General features: G+C 40.0%; 1 protein-coding gene across 1 annotated transcript in view; it reads right to left on the bottom strand.

Moving 5' to 3' along the window:
• top2a (DNA topoisomerase II alpha) overlaps positions 1-27,104 on the bottom strand; it is a 38,079-nt gene that overhangs the window by 1,744 nt on the left and 9,231 nt on the right. Inside the window, exons 9-33 of the mRNA XM_003222458.3 lie at positions 26,635-26,736; positions 26,006-26,143; positions 22,482-22,620; positions 21,980-22,137; positions 21,068-21,193; positions 19,079-19,189; positions 18,849-18,954; positions 17,638-17,747; positions 17,099-17,191; positions 15,840-15,954; positions 15,257-15,378; positions 14,681-14,829; positions 14,235-14,466; positions 11,536-11,670; positions 11,224-11,424; positions 10,550-10,745; positions 8,794-8,885; positions 8,273-8,428; positions 8,088-8,171; positions 6,565-6,756; positions 6,305-6,413; positions 5,772-5,927; positions 5,372-5,519; positions 4,714-4,778; positions 1,877-1,996 (exon numbers count right to left, since the gene is read on the bottom strand). Coding sequence (XP_003222506.3) covers positions 1,877-1,996; positions 4,714-4,778; positions 5,372-5,519; positions 5,772-5,927; positions 6,305-6,413; positions 6,565-6,756; positions 8,088-8,171; positions 8,273-8,428; positions 8,794-8,885; positions 10,550-10,745; positions 11,224-11,424; positions 11,536-11,670; positions 14,235-14,466; positions 14,681-14,829; positions 15,257-15,378; positions 15,840-15,954; positions 17,099-17,191; positions 17,638-17,747; positions 18,849-18,954; positions 19,079-19,189; positions 21,068-21,193; positions 21,980-22,137; positions 22,482-22,620; positions 26,006-26,143; positions 26,635-26,736 — 3,355 coding nt within the window. The remainder of the gene's footprint in view (positions 1-1,876; positions 1,997-4,713; positions 4,779-5,371; positions 5,520-5,771; positions 5,928-6,304; positions 6,414-6,564; positions 6,757-8,087; positions 8,172-8,272; positions 8,429-8,793; positions 8,886-10,549; positions 10,746-11,223; positions 11,425-11,535; positions 11,671-14,234; positions 14,467-14,680; positions 14,830-15,256; positions 15,379-15,839; positions 15,955-17,098; positions 17,192-17,637; positions 17,748-18,848; positions 18,955-19,078; positions 19,190-21,067; positions 21,194-21,979; positions 22,138-22,481; positions 22,621-26,005; positions 26,144-26,634; positions 26,737-27,104) is intronic.

Raw genomic sequence — 27,104 nt, 5'->3', positions numbered from 1 at the left:
TGCCCAGGGGACATACAGAAGTTAAAGGTGCTTTGAGATCTGCATGGTACAAAGGCAGAAGGCATATGGAGCAGCTATGGGTGACAACACTCAGGAGTGCAACACTTCTTATTCTGCCTCCCCTTTGACTGAGTGGAGAATATATGTCTCTGGAGCAGCATATGCTTTTTTCCACCACATATCTGATTTTTTTTCTCCTTGGGAAGTGACGGTGGGACCACTGGGAACAACTTTTGATTAGGTTAGCAAAGCCAGCCAAAATGTGGATTCTTGAACATAACTAAGCCAACCAGCTGCTAATCAAATGTTACTTCTCTCATCCCCAACTCTAAAGCTTTCCAAACATTTCATATTGGTGAGATATCATTTTGCGACACAGTAATTCAGTTTTACTAGCAGAGTAGATGTTAATTCATTCTCTTATAAGAGATAGGGGCATACGCAAAAATTGTAACAACAAAGTGTACGGGGACATAACATATCTTATTAAAACCTTTCATCTATATAAATTTCAAATATATGATTTGTAAGATAAAAACATACATCTCCAAGATCTTTGCACAACACATCTTCACACTGCAGCCAACACACTAATATGTTACGACACACAGTTTGGAAAGATCTGCTCTACACCCTCATCAACCATCCCACACATCAACATTTAGTCCTTTGTTTTCACAGAATCAGAATTGTAAGAAATTACAAGGGCCATCTTGTAATCCACAAAAGCAAACAAAATACTCCTGACAGGTGGCCACCCGGCCTTAAAAACCTCCAGAGAAGATTCCACCACATTTCAAGGTCTATTCTATTGTCATACTTTAAACCAGGGGTCCCCAAACTAAGGCCCGGGGGCCGGATGCGGCCCTCCAAGGTCATTTACCTGGCCCCCGCCCTCAGTTTTATAATATAATATATTGTATATACATATAATATTGATAATAATCTTATGTTATACAATATAATACTAATAGTAATATCATACAATAATATTAATTATATGTTATATATTACATATTATATAACAGTATATATAGTTCAATATACAGTAGAGTCTCACTTATCCAAAACTCGCTAATCCAACGTTCTGGATTATCCAACGCATTTTTGTAGTCCATGTTTTCAATACATCGTGATATTTTGGTGCTAAATTCGTAAATACAGTAATTACTACATAGCATTACTGCGTAATGAACTACTTTTTCTGTCAAATTTGTTGTAGAACATGATGTTTTGGTGCATAATTTGTAAAATCTTAACCTAATTTGATGTTCAATAGGCTTTTCCTTAATGCTTCCTTATTATCCAACATATTCACTTATCCATCATTCTGCCGACCCTTTTATGTTGGATAAGTGAGACTCTACTGTAGTAATATATAATGCTAATATTATGTTATGCTAATAATATAATATATTGTATGTACATACAGCTGCTCTGAGAAGGGTGAGATATAAATGTAGTAAATAAATGCAGTAAATAAATAATTAATTTTAGACTTAGGCTCGGCCAAAGTCTGACATGACTTGAAGTCACACAACAACAACAATCCTAATTAACTTGACTATCTCATTGGCCAGTAGCAGGCCCACACTTTCCATTGAAATCCTAATAGGTTTATGTTGATTAAAATTGTTTTCATTTTTAAATATTGTATTGTTCTTTCGTTGTTGTTGTTGTTGCACTACAAATAAGACATGTGCAGTATGCATAGGAATTTGTTCAGGTTTTTTTTTTCAAATTATAATTTGGCCCCTCAACAGTCTGAAGGATTGTGGACCGGCCCTCTGCTTAAAAAGTTTGGGGACCCCTGCTTTAAACAGTAATAGCAGTTAATATTTGTTCCTGAACATATAAGTATTGACAAAAGGCTTACCTTCAGCTGCATTTGATGCTTTCTTGGCTGGACCTTTCCTTTTAAGGGGTGGTTTAGATGCCACATTAAGACTTGTGGCTGGTTTGGCTTTTTCATCCAGAGAAGACTCCAGCAAATTGACTTTAAAGAACAATGCACAGATGCAATTAAAATAAAGATACAATGCAAAAACTAAAGTCTATTTTATCATATGTTGTGGTCTTGTAAAAAGGGCTAGAAACATTGGACTCCTAGAAAATATTGTAAAGGTTACCATTACAATGAAACCTTAACTGTTTGGCTTAGTTATTTGTTGGGGGTGTTAGGTGACCAATTAGAAAAGAAACATGGAAGATTACTATTATATAGGATTACAATAGCAAGAAGCATCTATGCCCAGAGATGGAAAGAATCAGATATATCGACGCAAGAAGATTGGCTGATGAAAATATGTGAATTAATGGAGATGAACAAATCAAAAATGTTGATTAAGGAGAAATCCTTAAGTAAAACTGGGGCATATTGATTACTTTTATACAGCAAAGATGGGGACAATCTTCAACCGTTCGTTTTCTGGTATAGAGGAATGTTATTAAAAGTGGAAAGGTAGAAATAATGAAGGTAGAAAGCGAGCAAGAAATAAGAAGTTAAAATTAACAGGCAATGAGCAGAAGCCTTATAGATTAGTTTAGTAGATGTTTGCTTTGAATGTGTAAAGGTTGTATGGAATGTTAATAATTTGGATATAATGTATGTTTATGGTAGTTTTTATTTTGTGATGATGTATTTTACAACTATTTTGTTTGTTTGTATATCTGAATAAAAATCATTTACACACACACACACAAAATTGTGTTGTTTTGGGGCTTTTCTCCCTGGATTCAGACGCATGTTATGAAACAATGTTAGCTTTTTCCGGCCTAATTTAGCTAGCCAGCTGTTGGAGTACCTTCCTCCCTTCAACTCTTTTCTCATAAGAATATCAATGTCAGCTCAGGGGAAGAACTGGTTGCTTACCTATAACCATGTTATTTCTGTAAAATTTGCACATATGGGTTTTGTCCGTGCATGCGCAGTACAGTATGGAACCTTCTAGATCTCTAGAATGAAACATTTTGGAGGTAGCCCTGCTCACCCTCCCCATGTAGTATAAGTAGCAGTGGGCAGGGCTGAGCACTTCCGTTCCTTTTTTCTGCCACTGCCTGCAGCTAGGAACCTTTCTTTGTGTGCTTTGCTTTGTTATTTGTTGTCTTCTAATGGTTTTCTGACTCTGACTCCAACTGAGATAAAACTCAGATGTAGCCAAAGGAGAAAAATAGTCAAAACCAGACCTAGTATATAATGATGATGTAAACTAGTCTAAAGGGCAAGAGATTTCCAAGCTGCTGCAACAATGGTGGATAAAAAAGAACTGAGGCAGTAGCCCCTCCCACTGGGGCTGGAGCTCCCTCCTACTCTATGGGGAGCCCATATTGTATCTAAGAGCTTTCTAGAAGATTCTGACTATGCAGACGCATAGTGCATTTCAGAGACCACGATGGAGAAACAGCAATTGCATAGAAAACAGGAAAGAGGACGCAAAGGAATGTGCTACATGTGCAGAAAGAAGAGCCCACCCACATGTGATGGCATACAGAAAGATATGCTATAAAGAAAAATAATAATAATTGATAAAGGCTTATCAATCAGGAGAAGAAAGGGAAGGAGAGTGGGAAGAATGGGTTAAAATGAAAAACAGTTAAGGCTGTTAAAAGTTTAAAATCTTTTTAAAATAACCATGGGTTGCCACAATATGTAGTAGTCTGTTTAAAACAATGCTTTTGAAATTCATGTCCTCTGAATTTTAATGTATGTATTTCACAGAAATGCACTTTAATATCATACATAATGTTTTATGATTATGTGTTTTAACTATATTGTGCCCCGCCTCAAGGAGAGACAGGTAAGAAAGAAAATTATTATTATTATTATTATTATTATTAATCAGAAAACCAAATATAACTAAGGAGCAAGAACTTTTACCAACAAGATTAAAATCTAGCAGACACATTACACAAAATAGCTACTGAAATGGTCATAAAATGCTGTTCTGTGTTATTATAGTGGTGTTTCTCTTTTGTTTTTCTCAACCCAATGTGGCCCTCAAGAGCTGAATTGTTCCTGCCTGCCCAAGACTATTCATAGGAATCCTTATATAGCAGAAAGTAGAACTGTCAGATCCTCTAACAAAATACCCCTTGAGGCATCAGGAATCTTCTCGTTTACAGAATGAACTCCCAAAGTAAGGAAACAATGCAACGCCAAACTACCACAGGCATAAATAAAGTGAATCACACTGACAGTTCTTTTGTCTGCACAATAGATTTTTTGGCTATGTTTTTTGGGAAAGTTGTGCTATCTCTCATTAGTGTTGACAGTGACTAGCACTCACTGGAGCCACTGTAGAAATCCAGCAAGACAGTGGTTTGGCAGGATCCTGTCCTACCATGCTTCCACTTCATCAAAAACAATAACAAAGAAAAAAACACCCAGACACTTTGTAGTGCATGGTCTTTCATTTCTGCTCTTCTTGTGTGGGAAAACTACACAGGAGTGCTGGAGATGGAGGGTAGGTAAGGCAAATGTTTTTAATCTGTAGAGTTGCTAGGAAAATATTTCTCGCATTGCCAGGAGAGGAGCAGAAGGAGGAACAGTGTGATACCTTTATGACAGCACTGATCCAACTTCACACATATCCTGATCCTGCTTGAATATTTGGACACATCAACTGGTGTCAAAAAAAAATTAGCGAGGGAGGGATCAGAGTCTGGTTTTGACAAATGAAACTGGAATGCTACTAAACTATCTGATATACTTACTTGTGGCAGCACTCTGTACTTCTGACGGCTTAGATTCTTCTTTTCCTTTTGATTCCTTTGCTTTCCTAGAATATAGAACCAATATTCTGAATTATAAACATTTTCTTATTTTCATGGGCTTGTTCTATTTTGTATAGAAATTCCATGTAATATTGGAACTAAACACTGCAAGTTTGTAGAACATTTCAATAAAAGAAATATCTTTTACTAAGGAAAATTGAAGGAGACAATGCTGTCATCCTTATTGCTAGAAAATTAGGATAAGTATACACTGGGATGAATATCCTTAAATCCAAACAGAAAAAGTATGTAATTCCTTTTGAAGGATGACTAGAATTTACAGCAGAAGACAAACTTTTAAACTGTATTTTCAAAAGAATAATGAAATGGGATGGCAGAGAACATTTTTTCAAGACTATGGAGAATCTGTGCATAGTATGGGGCTAGATGAGAAAAAGAAATCTGACCTCACAAATAAATAAGAGGAAGGAAGGAAAGAGATGGAGATGCTTCTGATCTGCAATACCAATTTTTCTAAATTTTGTGCAAACCTTAAGATTAATACCTTCTGCCAATTTTGTATAATCCTCACAATGTTTGTGATCTTTCTGTTGATGTCTTTCCAAACTGACATATTTTGCATACTTCTCACACTCACTTAGAAACAGTCTTCAACTTGGGGTTGGGAACCTCTGCATTTTCACCAAGTGCAGCATCCTCCATCATTTCTTCCTGATCCTGGAGTTTCCCACTTGTGTGACTGAGGAAGGAGTCTGAATCTGAATCCAATGAATATGTTGCTTTTGCTGAAAAAAAGGCAAATTGAACCCCCCACCCCAAAAAGGCTGTTATTCAACAATATCTATGCAGTGGTTGAAATGAGTCCAATGGGGTTGATTCCCAGGGAATTGTATGTAGGATTGCACTTGCAGTGGACACTGAAAATGATCAACTCAACTTCCTTTGCAAAGTCTCCGTGTTCATTTTAAACAAGTTATTTTAATGTATCAGAATGACTTAAAACTACACTACAAAGTAAAGATTCTTCATAAAGCTACCTGTAGTTTGGCGGTGTGACAAGTTTGCATGAGGTGCAGCCTCCACGATTCCGCTGACATCAAAATCATTGCCATCAGATTCTGAATCAGACCAGGGGTTTCTTGTCATTGCTTTTTTCACTGGTTTGAAAGGCAGTACAGATTGTTTCTTGGCATCTGGAAATAAGTAAATTCACCTGATAAATTGGAAGATCATGGACAATGTGTTCTAGAGAAACAAGTGAAAAACTCAGGGCGGCTTGGATATAGAATATGGATGGCCCGCTTTTTGGGACAAAGGCACACGTTGACATATCTATGATAGTTTTTTTTTTTTTAAATAAAAGTAGGCTAAACAACGGCACTCCATGCAGTCATGCTGGCTACATGACCTTGGAGGCGTCTACGGACAATGACAGCTCTTCGGCTTAGAAATGGAGATGAGCACCAGCCCCCAGAGTTGGATACGACTAGTCTTAATGTCAGGGGAAAACCTTTACCTTACACAAAAAGACTCCTCCTTCCCAAAAGGGAGCCTTATGAGCAGATCTTACCTGGCTCTGTTTTACATTTCTTTGTCAACCTCTGTTTAAGACTCTTTGGCTCCTTATCACATTCCAGAGAATCTTCTTTTTGTTTCCCATCAAGCTCATTTTTTTCAGTCTACAATAAAACAAAAAAGAGAAGCAGTCACCTCACAGTGGATAAATGATCAAAGGAATAAAAATGAAATTAGTATTCATGTTACACATTAAAAATGCCCACAAACACACACAAATGGCGAGAGAGAGATAGGGTATGTTTACTATATTACCTTGATTTTTCTTTTTAATTTCTTCTCTGCGCCTGCTTTCATGTCTTCGGTCACTCGGGGAATAACCCTTCTGCCCACTGGAGAGGGCATGACTTCCTGTAACTGCTTCTTTACCTTCACCTTCCCGCCTTTCCCTTTGGTGGCCTTGCTTGTGCCCAACAATTCATCCTGTTTCTCCTTCTCTTCTTGGATCTAAAGAAGACATAAGAGAAGCGAACTGAAGAGCTTTTGGTAGTTAGCATTATGTTTCACAGCCAAGAGGTTAAACACTTAAGGATAGCAATCTTATACAAGGAGCACAAATAAACATTACATTTTTGCTTCATGGATATTTCTATTTGCTTTTATAAACAGAGATACCACAATGTAAGCAAAAAATTCGTGTTTTGAGAGATTAGTTTATTTGCTTTATTAAAAAGTTCTATTAATGTCTTTGTTTTTAGATGTTTAAAAATCTACTGTATTTAGCATTTCTTTGGCTAAATTGCCTTCCCAAAATTAGAGTGCGCATTAGATTTGCACAATGTAGTAATCTTAATGCTGAGCCAAAGCAAAAGGGGAAGCTACTTCAGGAACTGCACCTGGAGTTCCTATTTGAGGAACATCATCTCTAATTTAATTGCCATGGCTCAATGCTATCTTGGTATTTGTAGTTTGGTGAGACATCAGTATTCTTTGACAGCCCCCATGATCCCAAATCACACCTCCCATCACCCCATAGCATTAAGCCAGGGCAGTTACAGTGGAATCATTCTACAGCATAGATGAACTCAAGTCACTGTAATGCGCACATTTTTTGGCCAAATTGCCAAGAGTGTACTTTTTGCTACTGTGTATTGCATTCACCAGCAAATACTTATTTTTAGTTTCAGGGTTTTGAAAATTGAGGTGCACGTAAGATTCTATGGTGCTTTAGACTAGAGTATATACTTATACGTTGTGAGCCTTCTCAATTGCCATGCTGCGAAAAAGGAAGGATGGAAATAATAATAATAATAATAACAACAACAACAACAACATTCTTTCTTACCTTGTGGAGGGTAAGAATATAGCTAAAATATATCATCACACACATTATATAAAATATGCATATGAACATGTATTTCTATTAAATACATTTAAAGCACACAGAACAAATATTAAAATATAGTAAACACAAGATGTAAGTTTCGAATTTATTGTTAAAACTGACTGGGCATGCCTGTCAGTTGTTGAAATAGGCCTAATAGCAGAAGTTAGAAAGAGCCCCTGGGATCTTTCTGCTCTCCATTGTCATCATTCAGAAATATTTGCTTTGGAACACAATAGTAGTTCACAGACAGACAGCCTCCTCTAATAGAAGGAGACCATCCTTTTTGCAACCTTCCTATTAGAAGACCTCTTCACTATCTTCCTTTCAGTGGAAGACAGAACTGTATTTTGAACAGTCAACTTGCCCAATGTAGGAAAGGTTCCTGCTGTGAGCACATTACAAGCTCTAAACCCATTACCTGGTCAGAAACCTGCAGCTTTATGTTACTTACATCAAGGGCTTCAACGAAGACAGCAAGATCATGTCTCCATAAATCATCAGGACTCTTCCGTTTCAGGGTTTCCAGCTCAGTTTCCTAAAAAAAGGGCAAGTGACAAAGAGCTAAGCACATGAATGAGGCTTCAAATGACGTAGCTGCTGAAGCTTTTATTTTTAAAGAACAGGTCATCCACCTACTTTGTCATCACGCTGCTTGCAGAGCTCATCCTTTTTTTCCTTCGTTAGGTACCAGAGAGGCATGTTCAGTAGGTAGCCGAAATCTGGCCCGGTGCTTGCATCAGGTTCATTTTCCTTCTCACTTTCCCCCTCTTCGTTTGAGTCATCATCACTGCCCTGGAATTGCACAGGAAGTTGGCCCTTGGTTAATAGCTGCTAGGCTGATCAACAATGTCACTGTAATTCAACTTTCCCAAGCAATGTGGCTGCTCTCTGCCCATCTCCCAATTTCCTCAATTTGAACTTTGGACAGTAGATCATGGTGTTCACTTGTCTCTTTCCCAGATAAAATAATGAATATTGGGCCCATTATCATTACTCAGGAAGTTATATAATGAAGCTAGAAAGACCCTAAGTTCTCAAGACAGGGATGAAAATCCATTGTCTGGGCTACAGTAGGTGTCAAGGGCATTAGGACTCCTTGAATCTCCTCACACAAACAGGAGTTATAAAACTATTGAAAAGAAAAAGATTGAGATTACCTTCTGCTGAGATTCCTTCCATTTCTTTACTGGATCAGAATCATAGCCCCTCTGGATAAGGACTTTAATCAATTCTTTCTTGGGCTTGTTCTCTAGAAACACAAACATTTGCAGATCAGTGATATGAATAATAAACCCAGATGAACAAAACAGTACATTGGGAACTTACCATGAAAGTTCCTTCTTGTCAAGAGGAAAGGGACCTCTAAGAATGAGTTAGTTCATTTTCCTGCCTAGGCAAGGCATGATTCTGAGACTTTTGTTAGCTCTTAGCTCCTTTACTACCTTCTATGCAACTGTCAGAGACAGGACTCAAAGCATAGAAGAAACCCTTTGATGTCTCTTCCTTGGCAAAAATGGACCTGCATGGAAAGTATGGCATGTACCACCCTCTGTCGATAGAGAAGTCATACAGAAATCGGACTACCCAAGCCACTATTTGTGTATGGAAGGAAAAGGTAGAAAATGAGGGGGAAAAGCCCCTGAAATAAAGTTAGATGGGAATGCTGGAGTATCTTCCTGCCAAGAGATTCTTGCAGACATAAACCTGCTGAAATTTATAGTGCTTGGTGAAGACTGAAGGATTTCCCCAGATAGTTGCTCTGCATATCTGTTCTAAGAGTGTGCTGGTTGAATATGCTGCTGAAGTGGCTTAGGAAGTCTGTATGCAGCAAAAACACAAGCTTTAAGTAATCATAGAAGTTGAGGTTTGAATAAAATTGGTAGAGAAAAGAAAAAGACAGAGAGCCTCAGACCTCAGAGAGAGCCTAAGATGTAGATCTTTAAAGCTCTTCAGAAAACCAGTTTGTGGTACTCTTTCTTCAAGGCACAAATAGGATACAGAAAACAGGAAGAAAAAGACTAGTGCTATTAGACAGAAAACCTGAATTCAGAGGAGGGGAGATGAGAGGCAAAATTGGTGCAAACTTATAGCAGGAGGCTACTTGTTATGACTACATAATAATAATAATAATGAGCAAGCAAGAGGGCACCAAAGGTACTGGCTCAAATGGTGCTTTCATAAAGATGCCGAGGGCTCTATGGAGGCTCAATTTATTATCACAGAAAGAAGGAAGTTCTGCTTAAGAGGTGTCTTTTATTTGGGTGACATGATAATGGAACCCAGGTGACCTGAAGTAAGACTAAGGTCAAAGCTGAAATCTGCCTACACAGAGTGTTAGGTTTAAGACTTATGTCTTATCTCAAATGAAAAACTATTAAACCTCCTGTACTCACACTAGGGACACACTTAAGAGATTTTCTACTAGACCCATCTGTGCTAAGCTCTCTAAGATAGCTCTCAAATCCAAATACTGGGAATTATACCAGGAGGAAATGAGTTGTCTGACTCATCTAGTCTCCTGGAACTTTTGTTTAGCTAGATAGAGCCACTCTGAATTAGGGCGTAGGACTGGACTTTGTGTTAATAGTTGAGGGAGAGATAGGAGGAACTATTTGGGTTAAGGATGGAATCAAGCACCTTTTACTTCTTCCCACTGGCATAGATGGCTCCATGGGAGACAGTTTAAGTGCCAAGGCACACAGAGATTGCCTCCAAATCAACCACAATGGCCTAAGTCAGGCATGGGCAAACTTCAGCCCTCCAGGTGTTTTGGACTTCAACTCCCACAATTCCTAATGGTCCGTAGTAATAGTATCAAATTGCTTAGTTTGTTAAAGCTCTGGCTCAAAAAAATTGCATAACCTTTGTTTTGAATTTCATTTGAAGAAAGTTATGACTCTGGACATTACTTACCAATCACAATTTTGCCTTCAATTTTTTCCAGGATGAAGCGAGCCTGGTTGTTCAGTTTTGCAGACTCTGCACCCAGCATCCCAACAAGCCAGTCTTTTCTCAAGGAGTAATAGCGTAATCTGAGTTCATAAAACTCCCGTAGAATGTCCTCTGCAGTTTCATATTTCTTCAGGCAGCCAATGTGGTCAAAAAGTACCTGAAACAAAGAGAAAGAATGTTTAGACCCTTTTAAGGTAAATATTTTTATAAGATGTCTGCAAAGCAGCTTCTTTAGAAATCTCCTCCAAATGACCAAAGCTTTTGTAAGCTGTAAGTCTGCTCATATCTTTCATGCTGCTGACATGCTCTGAATATAACTTACATAGAGGCTAATGAACCTCCAGATCTAAAAAACAAAATACAACCATCCGATACTCTCCTCTAGTCATCTAATCCAGTAAAAAAGGCATCTTAATATTAAACAGGCCACTAACAAGATTAAAATACATTTATTTTTATTTAAAATCCCAAAGAATTTTAATTTAAAAAAAATTCTCTTAAAATGTTTTGTGAGCCCCAACTAAACATTTTTAAATTTCATTTACATTAATTGGCCCCACACAGTTGCTGAATAAATTGAGCTGTCCCCCCCCCCCCCCCCCGCAAGATTGAGATTGTTTCAGAATGGTTCTCACCATGTTGGTGCAAGCAAGAGAACTCTGCAGTTTGAAGACTTTGTGTAGCCCAGCAGCCTCTGCTTCTGCCAGCTTTTGCTCGCTCATTTTTATTACAAATCTGACAGTGGTGTCTGTGTGGTATTCTTTGTAATCTGTTATTAGTGGTGGCGTCTTCTCTGTGCCATTCAGCATGGGCTCCAGAACCTGTTCTTTGTATACCTAAGGTAGGGGAGAAGACAGCATTATGGTCTGACTTTCCCTTACAACAAAATAATTCCAAGAATTTATGAGTGCTTAGGGAATGCAGTAAGAAATTACACCATGCCTTACCTGTGTCCATGTGCGAACAGGAAGCTCAGAAATTTCAATGGTGGTCGAATCAATGATGGACACCTCCCCATTAACTACATACTGGTTTTGCCCTACAGAATCTATTGTCCCCTTGAAATTCTTGTAATTAGGCATCTGAAAATACAGAAATTGTAAGTTAGCCAAACACCATGGAATTCTTAAGATTTTACAATGTAACCAGTTTAGATCAGACTAGAAGAGTGAATTGTTCAGATATACTGGAAAAAAAGGAACAAGGATTTAAGAGCCACACATGAGGCAAACAGTGGGGGAAACAATACCTTTCAGGGGAGCTCTATTAATTATTTCTGTATTAGAGTAAGAATCTGGTAAACAAAAATCTTATACTGCTTGTGTTATGTGCCACAAGATTCAAAATAGTTAAAACCTGAAAAAAGTTACAAGAATATAACAATAAAGAATTGGATAAACTGGATATGGGCAAAAGTTCTATCAGAAAAGTTAACCTATAAATTAAAATCAACAAAAGGAGAATTGGAAATCATGTATTAGCTTCTTGTGTAAAATCACCAATGTCCAAGAAAGATTGTCAAACAATTAATGAACACATTACAATAATTATGTGTAACTGATCAAATTAGAATAATGCAGACGCAATAGAATTGACAGGTTAGTATTTTTTTATAATACTACTAGCTTGGGGACCCGGCGGTGCCTGGGTTATTTGAAAAAGGCATTACTTGTCTTTGAATGTTATGTATTCTCAGTTTGGAGTGGTTGAACTACAATTCCAAGAATCATGGCTCAATCCTCCCCAAACCCTGCCAGTATTCAAAGTTGGCCATTTGGGGTCTGTGTACCAAGTGTGGTCCAGATCTGTGGTTGGCTGGTCTGCAGTGCTCTTGGATGGGGGTGAACTACTACAACTCCCAGATTCCCGGAGCAATTGTCTCGAAACATCTGTTAGTATCCACAGAAGGCAATGTTCAGTCAGTGTGCCAAGTTTGGTCCAGATCTGTCATTGGCTGGGTTCAGTGGTCTTTGGATGCAGGTGAACTACAACACCCAAAATCAAGGCCCCTTCCCACAAACACCTGCAGTATGTTCAGTTGGTCATGAGGCTTCTCTGTGCGAAGTTTGGTCCTGGTCCATTGTCGGTGGGGGTCACTGTTTCTCTGGATGCAGGTGAACTATAACTCCCTTTCCCCCAAACTAGTCCAATATGTTCTATTGGTTATAGGGGCTCTGTGTGCCAAGTTTGGTCCTGGTCCATCATCTGTGGGGTTCGATTGCAGGTGAACTATAAATCCCAGTACCTACTACTCCCAAATGTCCAGGCCAATTCCCCTCCAAACCCACCAGTATTCAAATCTGTGCATATCAGGTATGCATGGCAAGTTTGGTCCAGACCCATCATTGTTTGGGTTCATAGCGTTCTGGGTGTAGGTGAACTACAATTCCTCTAAGTTCCCCAGTAGGAGTCACAGTGCTCTGACTTGATGCAGGGTGAACTACAACTTCTACCATGTGGAGTCAATCCCCCAAACTCCTCCAGTAAGTTTAGTTGCAACTCAGTTCTGCTCAGACAGATTTAAAAGGGAAGGGCAGTAGGCGGGGTCATGCAAATTCCACAGCAATGGAGAACCCAGGGATGCCTGCCTGTGGTGGAAGAAAAAGCAAAATCTAGGATGAAATTGTCCCCAAATGAAAGCATTCCTTGGGTGGTGGGCCATAGTGTTTGGGGAGGACATTGGCAGGGGTTGGGATACATGTTCATGGAGCTCGCTGTAACCGCAATGTCAGCGATGGGAATGACTTGCTGGCTCCTCAGCACTCGGAACTATAACCTGTCTGTGGAGGCCGGAGGCTGTCTGTGTGAGCAGACACCCATGCCACATACGGGTTTTCACTTTTATTATGGATATAGATATAAGTAATGGGAGGGTTGGAGGATATAGATCTGGGAACAGAAGATGTGATATGACATATGTATTATGTCTTAAATGTTTTGGAATTTTACAATATTTATATTTAATATAGAAATAAAAAGACAGCATAAAGAGTAAATTTTAAAAATAATGTAATTAAAAGGTCTGTGTGCCATATGAAAATTTCCTGATGGTGCAGACTAGCAACCTATTGAAAATCTTTGCAAAGTAAACTCAGAGCCATCTTGCGTTTTTTCTAGTTCTTAATTGTCAAACCATCAAGGTACAAAATTTTGCTCATTTTCCCCTACAATTAATGTTTTTTCTTTTTTTAAAGATAAAAAACCCATTAAGTTTTTCAATTAAGTAGCTAATCCCCCTCGATGGATTGTCACCTTGACATGGTGAGGGGGCTTGCGTGTTCCAATGAATCTGAGGGCACAACCACTGGAGTCATGCACTCCCAGGAGTGGCCACAGGGGAGGATCCAGACCAAGAACAACCCGAAGACCCAAAGACCTCAACGGCGGAGCAGGCGGAGGATAACATGGTACATGTTACAACGGCTGTGAAGGCAGAAGAAGATTGCAACAGACTGAGAAGCCACTCTCGTTATGTTAATCACACCCCTGCTGGGACCTCAATCTGTGAAGACTGTGTGTTGACCGGCCGTGCACCGACCTCTACACATTAAAAAAAATCATGCACAGGCATCTTCCAAGAAATGGAGGACCATCATCCTCAAACTACGAGGGATCGCTAAGTAAATAGCTAATACAATTTCATTACCATTGGTAGTGGTTCATCTCCATCCAGCATGCGTCGGATGTTATTCACCACTTCTCTGACATCGTAGTTGGGAATCTTGCACGACCAGCCCGTTCCAATACCCTCAGCTCCATTAATCAGCACCATGGGAATGATGGGGATATACCATTCTGGTTCCACCCGTTGGTTGTCATCGAATAAAAACTTCAGCACATTGTCATCCAACACTGGGAAAGCCAAACGTGCCAATGGGCTAGAAAAGGAAACAACTCATGTTTATGTTGTTCTTTGGTCATTCATCTACAAATATTATTCTGGCAAGAAAAAAAGAGCCATCTTGCCGAATTTTCTGTAGCAGAGCTTGTTACGCCCAAATCATGCAAATCAGACAAGCGGCTATAAAAGTAGTTGTTTTAACTTTCAAAATCAAATACAACCCAGCTAAGTTCAAATAGGCTGCAACTAACCTCAGCATAGTGAAGATGTATCGAGGGCTAGCAGAGTCCTTCCCACCATGCAACCTGGTACCAAATTGACCAATGGGCTGAAGCAAGTTAAGGTTATTGCTGCCCACAAAGTTTTGAGCCAAATTGATAATAGTCATCATCAGTGAGGTCTGCAATAGACAAAGTGTAAACAAATAAAAAATCATAAAATATGGTCAAAGGTGGAAAGTGGTTACAGGAGAAGATATGAAACATGGCAGGAACCACATTTTAAGACAGATAAGTAAAAGCTACTGGGAGCCCACTTGCTCCTGTCTTTTCAGATAGAAAACTAATTGAGCTGTTGCTGGAAAAAGAGCAAGGTCACTTGAGCACAGATCCCACTGATCATCTAGGGTTTTCCTTTCATCCAGAAAAAAGGGATAATCTTAGGATGATCATTGCTTCTTTTTACTAGTTTGGCTTAACATGCAGAGACTTTGGAATGGAATGAGATATACAGTTAATAAAATGGAAGTCCTACTAGAACATTAAAACAACATCAAAGTCAAAAGCTGCTGCTTCGTTCCTATCTCAATGCACTGTCACTTCTCTTACCTCTCCATGGTGGTAAGAGGACATTTCAGCCACTGATCCCGCCAACTGAGCAACTTTCACCTCTCGCTTGTCATTTCTTTTGAAGCACGTGAACAAAACCTTCCTCTGACCTGGCTTCAGGCCTAAAAAAAAACACCACATAGTAAGTCAAGCCATAGGCTTTTTAAAAAGAAGCAATTGCCAATTTAAGTAAGCAAATTAATGGACAAATTAGAGACCCCGTGAGATTTGGAATATCCTCAGTAATAACGATGTTTATTTACTCAGTGAAGAAACCAAAGAGGATCTCTAAAAGCAAACCAGGAAACATTCATAGCAAGATGCATTATAGGTTGATTCTATATGTATGAATGTATACACATGCATAGGAATATATATTTAAAAAACACACGTTTTTAATGAACTCATTCTGTTTCAGGCAAACGTTTGAAAAAGAAGAAACCTTATGATCTGATTTTAGAATTTTTTTTCTTAGCAATCTTTCTTTTTGTTGTTTGAGTCTCCAAATAGAACACTAGTATATTTACAAAACAAGGAAATCTGATCTAGAATTTAAAAGCAGTCCACATAATAATCAGCTTACCATCAACCAATGATGGAATGGATCGCTCATTGTCTGAGTTTGAGAAAAGAACAAGTTCTTTGTTGATGAAATCATTGTATGTCAGGTATGTTGTACTTTTCCCATATAAGTACACCTAAGATTGGCAAAGCAGTATAAATATTAGTATTGTTTCATGCAGCTTGTTAATGCTACTGCACTATTAACACAATTTTAACCATGTTTTAACTTTGTATTATATAGTTTTATTCTGTTGTAAGACGCCTTGAGTCCTCTTGAAGAGAAGGGTGGGGCAAAAAATATCTTAAATAAATAAATAACTTTAATTTCTAAGCCCCATTGACAAGACAAAGGAAATTGTTCTGCTGCATAACCTGCCTTTAACGTTCACTATGCATAGCTGAGGTAGGTGCCACACACAGAACTGATTCATGTATGTACAGGTATCACTCAAAGCCATTTGCAAAAAATCATAACCTAATGCTGTCAGTTGCCTTCATTTGACCTGTTCAACTATTCTTCAGCACGCTTTTCTGAAGATGGAAGGGACTGTCTTTCTAAGCACATTGCCATCATTATTTTCCTCATGTGGAAAATAAGACATTTCAGAAGCAATTCCTATTTGTGTGAAAGCTTTCCAAGTGTTTTTATATAGTTCTGTCTGGCGTATCTACAGATGTTAAGTTTCCATATGGAGAAAGCTATACTAGCAATGAGGTAGGTGCTCCCTGGCTCAATAAAGGACATTAACACCTGAACAGGTCTTGTAAGGATACAAAATCTTGGCCTGTGACAGTTGTTTTAAGCCTTCAACTAAGTCTTTGCCATTACAGAGTGATGAACATATGTGGAAATTCAAAGCCTGAGATGTTATCATGTTGCAGTAGTAATTCAAGCTTCGCCCGTTTCCCTCTGCCGCTTCATTGAGGGTTAAACTCCACATTACATGAAACATGAAAATATGACTGTTTCAAAACACAAAAAAGCCAGCTACATAAGAGTCCAATCAGGACTGTTTTAAACTGTTTTGTTTACTAGACAATGTTATCAATGAAAGTTGCTCCCCACCTTTAAGTTCAGTAGAGAATATCCCATTAAATTGAAAAAAGGCCACTATCTCAATTTTTTATATTTTACTGCTGTAAAATATTTTACTTTGAATCAATAAATATAGTTTCCTCTACATAAAGACCTTTCACATAATCTGCTATGCTATTATCCTGAAGATCCTTATCTACCTCTGTATGCAAATTATATACACCCCTCTAAAGATCACTTACATCTGGCAGTCCATGTAACTTCCTTTGCCTTCGATCTTCCATGAAGCTTGTCAGCCATTCCTTTCGGTCATCAATCTTTTTTTTGCTAAAGGCCTTGAACATCGTAAAAGGACCAGTTTCACTAGGACATATTCACAATTATACTTACATATATTTAGGATAACGAGTAAAATTATTCTGCTAATACAATAGACTGAGATTATTTTTACCTTCCCTCCCTCGGAGATAGATTCTGCTCACTATATTTATCAGAAATTACAGTGTTTTTCCCATTACAGCCAGTTACAGTGGAAACTTATGTAGGTTAGAGAATTTTGGGCAGGGGGACACATTACTCTGCCATTTCCATTGCCTATTTTTTAACTGCTACCTTATTATAAATAAATTGTGGGCACCAATAGCTATGGGGTTTCTTGTGTGAGAAAACCATTTTAATCAAAACATGAACCCCCAAATGCTGAACCAAAGGTCCACTTATACATGATAATATATTATTCATTTTTAAATACATAATGGGGGACTAAGAGCAATTGTGCTACCAGAGTAATCGCAGCATCATCTTCGGGGCCAGAGTACTTGAAAGGTATCCTGTGTCTTGTCATCTCTGCAAAATACTCTTTTGCCTCCTTTGAAGTGCTGGTACCCAAACCTATACAAATCAAGATGGACAGGCACATTTAGATATATAAACTCTGTACAATCTATCTTACACTGCACACAAGCTTCAATATATATGGCACAAAAATAAGTTTAACAAACAGAATGAGACCAGAAGCTACAGAAGTAAAAGCTGATTGCTTTCACTTGGACCAGGCCCGCACAAGCCATTGGTGCAACGTGCAGACCGCTGCCTGCCAGGACCCTCCCTGCCTTCACCCTCCCTGGATTGTGTAAGGAAGGAGAAAGGAGAAAAGAGAGAAAAAGCAAGAAAGAAAGCGGGAGGAGGCAGGCGAAAGTAAGAACCCACTTGATTACTTTAGGCAAGTTACACTCCCTGAGCCTCAAAGGAGGACAAAGACAAATATCCTTTGAACAAATTTTGTCAAGAAAACTGTGACTGAGTTGCCTTAAATATGAAACAGCTTGAAGCCAAAGGACAGTTGGAAAGTGAGGTGCTAAAAACCTATTTGTGGCCCCAAGAGGATTAGCTTATTTTAATTTTGGCCTCTTACTACTGCCAAATTGTGCAGTCCAACCTATTATTAGTATTATGTTTATTTATACCTCAAGGAAATGCTCAGAAGGAAGCTTTGCACAGGACAAGGAAAGTGTGATTTCATTACATTGAAAATTATGGTCATATCATCCATGCCTTTCTGAGTAACAATACCTAAAATCCTCCTTTTTAAGTATTTGCTGCCCATTAGACACTGAACAATTACTGTTGTTGATGATAATTATAATGATGATGCCAATATATTTGGCTATGGTATTGCCAATAGTATTTTTTACCGGACTCTGGGTTAAGTTGCTTGTATGAAATATTTCAAGATATCTCTTTGTAGCCCCTTTTGGTTTTACAAACAACTTGGTAATGATTATGGTCATAGCCGCCCTTTCCCTTTATTCTCAGTTTACATAAAACAACATTCATCCTAAATCTTGATGTCTAAACAAAAATCCCATGCTAGATTAAAGATTGGGAACACATATAGCATTGCCCTGTAATTTTAAGAAAATGTTTAAAAATGATAATAGAGCCATTCTTACTTGGTTCCCCTTGCACTACCACACAGGATTTTAAACAAACCTTTGTAGTACTTGGTTTTCCAGTTTCTGTAGTTAGAGTTGCTGCTTTTCCATTCTTCAAATTCAGGAATGCTATAGAAAGAAATCTCTTCTTTGTTTTTTGAAACCTACAACGAAGTAAAAAGTTATAATCAGAAAAAGTTTTCAACAGATAACAATTTAACCACTGGATTCAAGATAGCAGTTTCAACTATTCAGGTTCTCATCTCAGAAGAACAAGATACAGCTCACCTTTACAATCGGAGTAATGAATTCTTCCAGGAAACGGTGCCTCAAAAGAGAAGGCCAATTATGGTGTATGAAATTTATCAACAAGCCTTTGATGTGGGAACCATCTTGATCCTAAAAAAAGTTGAGAAGATAGAGTTGAACCATTGGTACTGTTAAAGGGATATCAAATAGGAGCGAGAAGCACACAGAGCATTATGCACCTTCAAACAGTTTTGGACTTGTGCATTATCACTGGATTGTTGTGAGATTTTGCCTTCCTCTGAGGCTGCGAGAGCATGACTTGCCAAAGGTCACCCAGTGGCTTTCCATAGCTGAGGAGTCCAATGCTCAAACCACTGCATCACATTGGCTTTCACACACACTATCTCTCTACTCACAGAGGAGCAAAAACAGATATTTTCCTATTGTCTCACATTTGCTTTATCTTATAAAACAAATAGAGGTTTCCAGTTATGTTCTAACAATGATTTTGGACCAGAGTTCAGTAATGTATGCACTAGTAGCTTAAACAGAGGATGATCATTAATTATACACTTTAGATGAAAGAACATCTTCCTCTAAAGGTAAACTAGACTTTAATATATTCCAGGTATGATAATAAATTTTTGAAATTACATACAAGACATCAGAAGCTAAAATTCAGAAAGTTGTAGATGTTAAAATACCTTGTGAACTTTCATAAGAATAAAAGAGAATAGTTCCTACAATCGTATAGAGAAGATTATACAGTTCTATCCATTCATTTCTCCCCGTTTCAGAATGCTTATTTTTGATTTACTAGTAAGGCAGTACCACCTATAGAGCAGGCATGGGCAAACTTCAGCCCTCCAGGTGGTTTGGACTTCAACTCCTACAATTCCTAACTGCCAGTAGGCGGTTAGGAATTGTAGGAGCAGAAGTCCAAGACACCTGAAGGGTTGAAGTTTGTCCATGCCTGTTCTAGAGGTTCTCAAAATGTTGAGGGTCCATCTATAGGATCACAAACCCCAAATTGTGCTAGAAGTTGCTCCTGAACATCTACACAGTGTTTAGGGACTTCTGGCCTCTAATACAGTGAGAATATTGTTAATCTAATTGTATCCTGTGTTAACAGAAGTTGGGGAATGCTCCAGTTTCCTCAATACTCCGGAGGAGCCTTGAACTTCAGGGCTGGTGTGGATAGCTGGATCAGTTTTAATTTGAACCCGTCCAACTTTACACACAGGCCAGTGCCTCCACTCTACTTTTCCCTGTGCTCTGTGATGATGGGAAAGAGGGATGGAACTGGTCTCAGCTGTCATTTGTCACTGAAGCAGTAGCCATGGAGCTGCAGTCTAAATGCCTACTTCCTATCATCTTTACTCGTTTCACTTTTGAAAATGTTGAATGAGCCATTTAAGATTGAATTGAGAGTAAGCTTTTTGCTGCATACTCAAGTTTTTTTTATAATTTAATTACTAAGAATTTTGCTTTATTGTGTAAATAACCCTTGATTTACCGCAACTAAAATGTAAAAAGATTGAAATCCATTGAGCAATTATGAAAATGTAACCTACAGTTATGTATTCCCAACTGCTATATATTCACAATCCTTATGCAGCCTTTGGTTTAGGGGCCACATTGGTACTGTGAAAGTCCCCTAAAACCACATATACCAGTAAGCAGTTATTGCAATTGCCAGGAATACTCCTCTGTTGATTTCTACCCTTTCTTGTCATTTCAGAGATCATTCACAAGAGAGAATGAGATCTTCCACCAGCTGTTTCTTGGTCAACAGAAGAACAGACGCTTGGCAAGTGAAGTTTGTATGGAATTTATTGCGTAGCAGTGCTGTTACAGTACCACATAGTACGCAATGGTTGTAAAGGATTCCAACAATTATGGTCTTAGGATCAGAAAAATGAATGGAACTGGAAGGATTTTGGAACTAAAAGGACTGTGAAGCAATCCCCACTTTGTCAGCCATACATACAAGAAGGTGCCACAATGTTAGCACTGAGAAAGGCTGACCTGATCTGTCATGATCATGATCTTTCCGTAACGTAGGGTCCGGAGTGATTCTTCATCATCATAGGTCTTCTTGTATTGCAGGCCCACGATCTTAATAATGTTGTTAATTTCAGCATTCTCCATTATCTGCAAAGAACTTTCAGTTTCAGTGTACAAGTCTATCTACTCAAAGCTTTCTTTCTCTCATCCCTGTAGGCACTGTCAGCTAACTTGGACGTAATCTCAGCTTTTCTGTCTAGGTTATGACATGCTACATAAAAATACTTTGCTCATTGCATCTCACAAACCAGCAAGAATCCCTTGGACACAGTATCACAGCTGTCATTAGTAGAGTCTCGCTTATCTAACCTTTGCTTACCCAACGTTCTGTATTATCCAACGCAGTCTGCCTCCCGCCCAAATCCACAGCTGTTTCTCTAGGCAGCAAGGACTGATTTAACTTCCGACAATGTTGTTACTGTAAGTTCATTTTATCCAATTCTATCTTTATTTGTAGTCAGTTTTTAGTAGTCAGTGTTTTCAATACATTGCAATGTTTTGGCGCTAAATTTGTAAATACAGTAATTGGTACATAACATTGTCGTGTATTGAACTGCTTTTTCAGTTGATTTGTTGTATAACATGATGTTTTGGTGCTTAATGTGTAAAATCATAATGTAATTTGATGTTTAATAGGCTTTTTCTTAATCCCTCCTTATTATCCAACATTTTCGCTTCTCCAACGTTCTGCCGGCCCGTTGGATAAGCAAGACTCTATGTCTTGAAAGATGATATTAAAATCTTTATTTTATCTGTCATTGCTCCATGGTTGCTAGCACAATAACTTTCCTTCTTAACTTGAATGGATATTAAGTGCTTTCATTGAAAATTTCTGCTCTATGCAAACCATAGGGCAAAATATTGTCAACTGACCTGTTTATGGGAAGCCTCCCGTACATTGAGCATCTTTCCACGCAAAGGAAACACTCCATATCTGTCCCTGCCTACAACTCCAAGACCAGAAACAGCTAACGTCTTAGCTGAATCACCTTCTGTCAGAATGAGCGTACAGTTGATAGAGTTCTTGCTCCCTGAAAACAGAAATGATCAAATTTAACTTAGAATAGCAGGAAGTGAATGAGAAAATACTTTAGGTAAAATAATAGAGCGGATTCACCAGCAATTCAGGACAAGCCCACATGCTCAGAAAGGCAATTTTAGGTCCTTTTCATGTGCAGCTGCTCCCATAAAGTCAAACTGCAGTTGACTGGAAGCCAGGATGCTAAATTCACCATCCCTCCAGACCCACAATCTTATCACAGTCCAGTCTGGCCCTTTTCTTCAGAAATTTTGGTTATGTAGCCTCTGAGGATTGATATTCCTCCTCTAATGAAAAGCAAGACTTCTGACCTTGGAACACTCTTAGAAAACATACCAGCATCATTGGCATCATCTAATTTAGGTATTCCTTTAATCCGAGTGTGCTTTACTGCAGAACATTTCTTGTTTAGTTGATTCTGGGCTTTAAATTTGACCCAGTTCAGAATGTTTTCCACAATGCCACAACTGACTGCCTGAAAAGAAATAAAGAAAAAAGCTTATGAAAAAGAGGCTGAAATGTTACACAAGGTTTTCCCTCCATCTCCCCCTCCCAGAGTCAGAACTGACTTTGCACCAAGCTCTGGTTTAAGACCTTTCTCCCTAATATTAATAATAATAATAATAATAATAATAATAATAATAATAATAATAATAAAACTTTATTTATACCCCGCCACCATCTCCCCAATGGGGACTCGGGGCGGCTTACATGGGGCCATGCCCGGGAAAAATACAATATAACACAATATAAAAACAACATATCATAATACAATTACAACAATACAATAAAGAATCATATACAGTACAACACAAAATCCAAAGAGCAATATAACAGGGCAGGCCGCACTGACACTCAGTTAAAACTCGGGGTGAGAAAAGGATAAGAAAACAGATAAGAATAAAACCACAGGGAACTAAGGAAAAGATAGCAGACAGTCTAGAGGATAAATAATGGGGGCGTAACAAAAGCATGTAACAGTTACTCTCCGAAAGCACATCGGAAGAGCCATGTTTTTAGATCTTTCCTAAAGTCTGAAAGAGTGGGGGCTTGCCTGATTTTAATGGGCAATGAGTTCCATAAACGGGGGGCCACAGCAGAAAAGGCCCTCTCCCTAGTTCCTACAAGGCGGGTCTGGGATAAAGGCAGTGGCGACAGGAGGGCCTCCCCTGACGATCGCAGAGATCGAGCAGGTTTATGGTAGGAGATACGGTCACGAAGGTAGGTGGGTCCCAAACCGTTTAGGGCTTTATATATGATGGTCTGCACCTTGAATTGGGATCGGAAAATGAACGGAAGCCAGTGGAGCTCCTTAAACAGGGGAGTAGATCTCTCCCTGTAATTCGCCCCAGTTATTAATCTGGCAGCCGAGCGTTGGACCAGTTGTAATTTCCGAGCCGTCTTCAAGGGAAGCCCCACGTAGAGCGCATTACAGTAGTCCAGTCTAGAGGTAACTAGGGCATGGACCACCGTGGTCAAGTCAGACTTCACGAGGTATGGTCGCAGTTGGCGCACAAGTTTGAGTTGTGCGAAGGCCCTCCCGGCCACCGCCGACACCTGCGCTTCAAGCGTCAACGCTGAATCCAGGAGGACTCCCAAACTGCGGACCTGTGATTTCAGGGGGAGTGCAACCCCGTCCAGCACAGGTTGCCACCCAATACCCCGATCTGACGAGTGACTGACCAGGAGGGCCTCTGTCTTGTCAGGATTGATCCTCAGCTTGTTCCTCCTCATCCAGTCCGCCACAGCGGCCAGGCACTGGTTCAGCATCCGAGGGGCTTCCTTGGAGTTAGATGGAAATGAGTAGTGGATTTGTGTGTCATCTGCGTAGAGATGGCAACACCCTCCAAAACTCCGGATGACCTCTCCCAGTGGTTTCATGTAGATGTTAAATAGCATGGGGGATAGAATAGACCCTTGCGGGACCCCACAGGTCAATGGCCAGGGGTCCGAGCAGGTTTCCCCCAGCTTCACCATCTGGGAACGGCCCTCCAGGAAGGACCGAAGCCACAGCAGAACTGTGCCACTGAGTCCCATCCCGGCGAGCCTCCCCAGAAGGATACCATGGTCGATGGTATCGAAAGCCGCTGAGATGTCCAAGAGAACCAGCAGGGTCACACTCCCCCTGTCCAGCTCCCTGCGGAGGTCATCCACCAAGGCGACCAAAGCCGTCTCGGTGCTGTGCCCAGGCCTGAAGCCAGACTGCGAGCGGTCCAGAAAATCGGTGTCATCGAGGAACTCCTGGAGCTGCGTAGCAACCACCCGCTCCAGAACCTTGCCCAGAAATGGGAGGTTGGAAATTGGCCTGTAGTTGTTACATACAGATGGGTCTAACGAGGTCTTTTTTAATAATGGTTTTACTACCGCCTGCTTAAAGCAGGATGGAACTGACCCTTGAACCAGGGAGGCATTTATAATAGCCACAAACCAATCCAACAACCCATCTTTGGCCAGCTTCACCAGCCAAGAAGGACAAGGATCCAGAGCGCAGGTGGTCGCCCTCACAGACCCAAGAATCCCCTCCACGTCATCAGGAAGAACAAGCCGGAAAGAATCCCATAAGATCGCACAGACAGGTACCTCGGTTACCTCCGCTGGGACCATAGTTAAGCTGGAGTCCAACTCACGGCGTATCTGAGCAGCTTTGCCTGCAAAATGGTGCGCGAAATCGCTGCACCGAGTTGCCAAGTCATCAGGAAACCCCTGGGCCTCAGGAGGCCGCAGGAGCTCCCCAACAACTCGGAACAACTCCGATGGCCTGTTGGCTGCAGACGCTATGCGGGCAGTCGTGAAATCTTTCCTGGCTGCTCGCAGAGCCACGGAGTAAGCCTTAATAGCGGCTTTAGCCCGTGCTTGGTCGGACACGTCCTGAGATTTCCTCCAGATGCACTCTAGTCCCCTCCTCCTACGTTTCATCACAGCCAGCTCCTCGGTGAACCAAGGAGTCGACGCGATTCTACGCAGTGAGAGGGGACGTTCGGGAGCGATCGTGTCCAGTGCCCTTGATAGCTCACTGTTATAGCAATCAGCCAGGACATCGACAGGATCGCCAGTCTCCAGGACAGGAAGATCCCCAAGAGACCCCAGAAGTCCATCCGGATCCATCAGTCTCCTGGGGCGGACCATCTTAATGGGTCCACCACCCCTGCGGAGGTTAGAAGGCACGGCGATACTTAAACAGATCAGATGATGGTCAGACCATGACAATGGAAGAATGTTTTGCTCTTCCACTCTGACTGTCCCACCGTCCACAATAAAAACAAGGTCCAAGGTGTGTCCTGCCTGATGTGTGGGCCCAGATATAACTTGAGACAGCCCCATGGTTGTCATGGCAACCATGAAATCCTGAGCTGCTCCTGTCAATGTGGTCTCAGCATGAATGTTAAAGTCTCCCAAAACTATCAGTTGTTGGGAGACAAGGGCCGCATTGGAGACCACTTCTGCTAGCTCGGACAGAGAGACTGCTGGGTCGCGGGGTGGACGGTACACCAACAGAATCCCCAAGCTGTCTCGGGCTCCCACCCTCAGGAAAACACACTCGAACCTCGGGGATTGCGGAACGGCGCATCTGATCAGGGCGATGGACTGCCGAAAGATCACCGCAACCCCTCCTCCCCGCCCCCCAACCCTGGCCTGTTGATGCACCCCGAAACCTGGAGGACACAGCTGGGTGAGATTCACACCTCCCAGCTCATCCAGCCACGTCTCGGTGATGCATGCCAGATCCGCCTCCTCATCCAGGATCAAATCCTGGATGACAGCTGTTTTACCATTGACGGATCTGGCGTTTAGAAGCAGGACCTTAAGGTTGGGGGGTCTGGTTAATACAAATATAATACAAAGTACTTCATAGTACTTACCCCCTTGATAAACTTTTCACTTAGCTTGCATGTTGAGCCAAAGCTCTTTGCTTGAAGAGTCATATTCTCTTTGGTTTGGGAGTCAAAAGTTGGGTTTTCAATCAAGCAGTTTATAAAAATCCACATGTGATTCTTCACCTGGAATTCAGATGCAGGAATTATCAGACCGCAAATGTTTCAAATTATTAAATAATTCAGCTGCAAAGGTGTATAAACACTTAAAATGCCTGTTGGGATAACACTTCCATAAAGGATAAACCACAGTATTCAAAAGTGATAGAAAAGGTCAAAGGAAACATAATTAAACAAACTGAGAAATCACTACTAAGAGTAATCAATTGCAAAGAAGAACAGGAACATGTACTGTCAATGTGCCAGAGGAAGTATTTCATCAGGTTAAGCTTGGTGGGATGCAAAGCTGCAGTGAACAAAGTTTACATTCTATTCTATGCAATTATCTAGACAAGGTACAAAAAGTCCATTCACTTTTGCATCTACCTACGAAGTATGCCTCTTCTGACTTAGAACTGTAAGATGCTGTAAAGAGCTTGGAGATACACATGAACGGCCACCTGAATGTTAAAGAAATAGAAGCTTAAGAATATGGCCCAACAGAATTTGACTCGTACCTGGAAAGGCTTCACTGCAACTCCACCTTTGTTCCTCCTCTTTACCACATCAATTAATTTGTTGACAATTTGATCAGCAACATAGTCTACATGTCTGCCACCCTATTAAAAAAAGAGAGCCAAGTATTAGAGAAGTTTTTTGAACAGACTATCACTAGCCTCAGGGTTCACCTCCTTTTTAAGGTTCTCCCCCTTGATCTTATAGCACTTTAACTTCCACCATGTTTACAAGTCTCACTTAGTGCACTTTTGCCCAGTTCATTTTTATGATTTTATTGTTGTGTTTTAACTTGTGTTTTATTAATGGTTGTCATTTTATTTTATGTCTTTTAAATTTTCATTTGCGTGTCATTTGGTACTTGATGTTATTGTACTTTCGTTTTGTATTTGTAAGCCGCCCTGAGTCTCCCTGGGGAGTTGGTGGTGGGGTACAAAAATAAAATTATTATTATATTATTATATTTGTGACA

This window comes from Anolis carolinensis, chromosome 6 (assembly GCF_035594765.1).
Source record: "Anolis carolinensis isolate JA03-04 chromosome 6, rAnoCar3.1.pri, whole genome shotgun sequence".
NCBI lineage: Eukaryota > Metazoa > Chordata > Lepidosauria > Squamata > Dactyloidae > Anolis > Anolis carolinensis.
The sequence above is the reverse complement of the archived record's forward strand: the minus strand, read 5'-3'. Positions and strand labels throughout refer to the sequence as shown.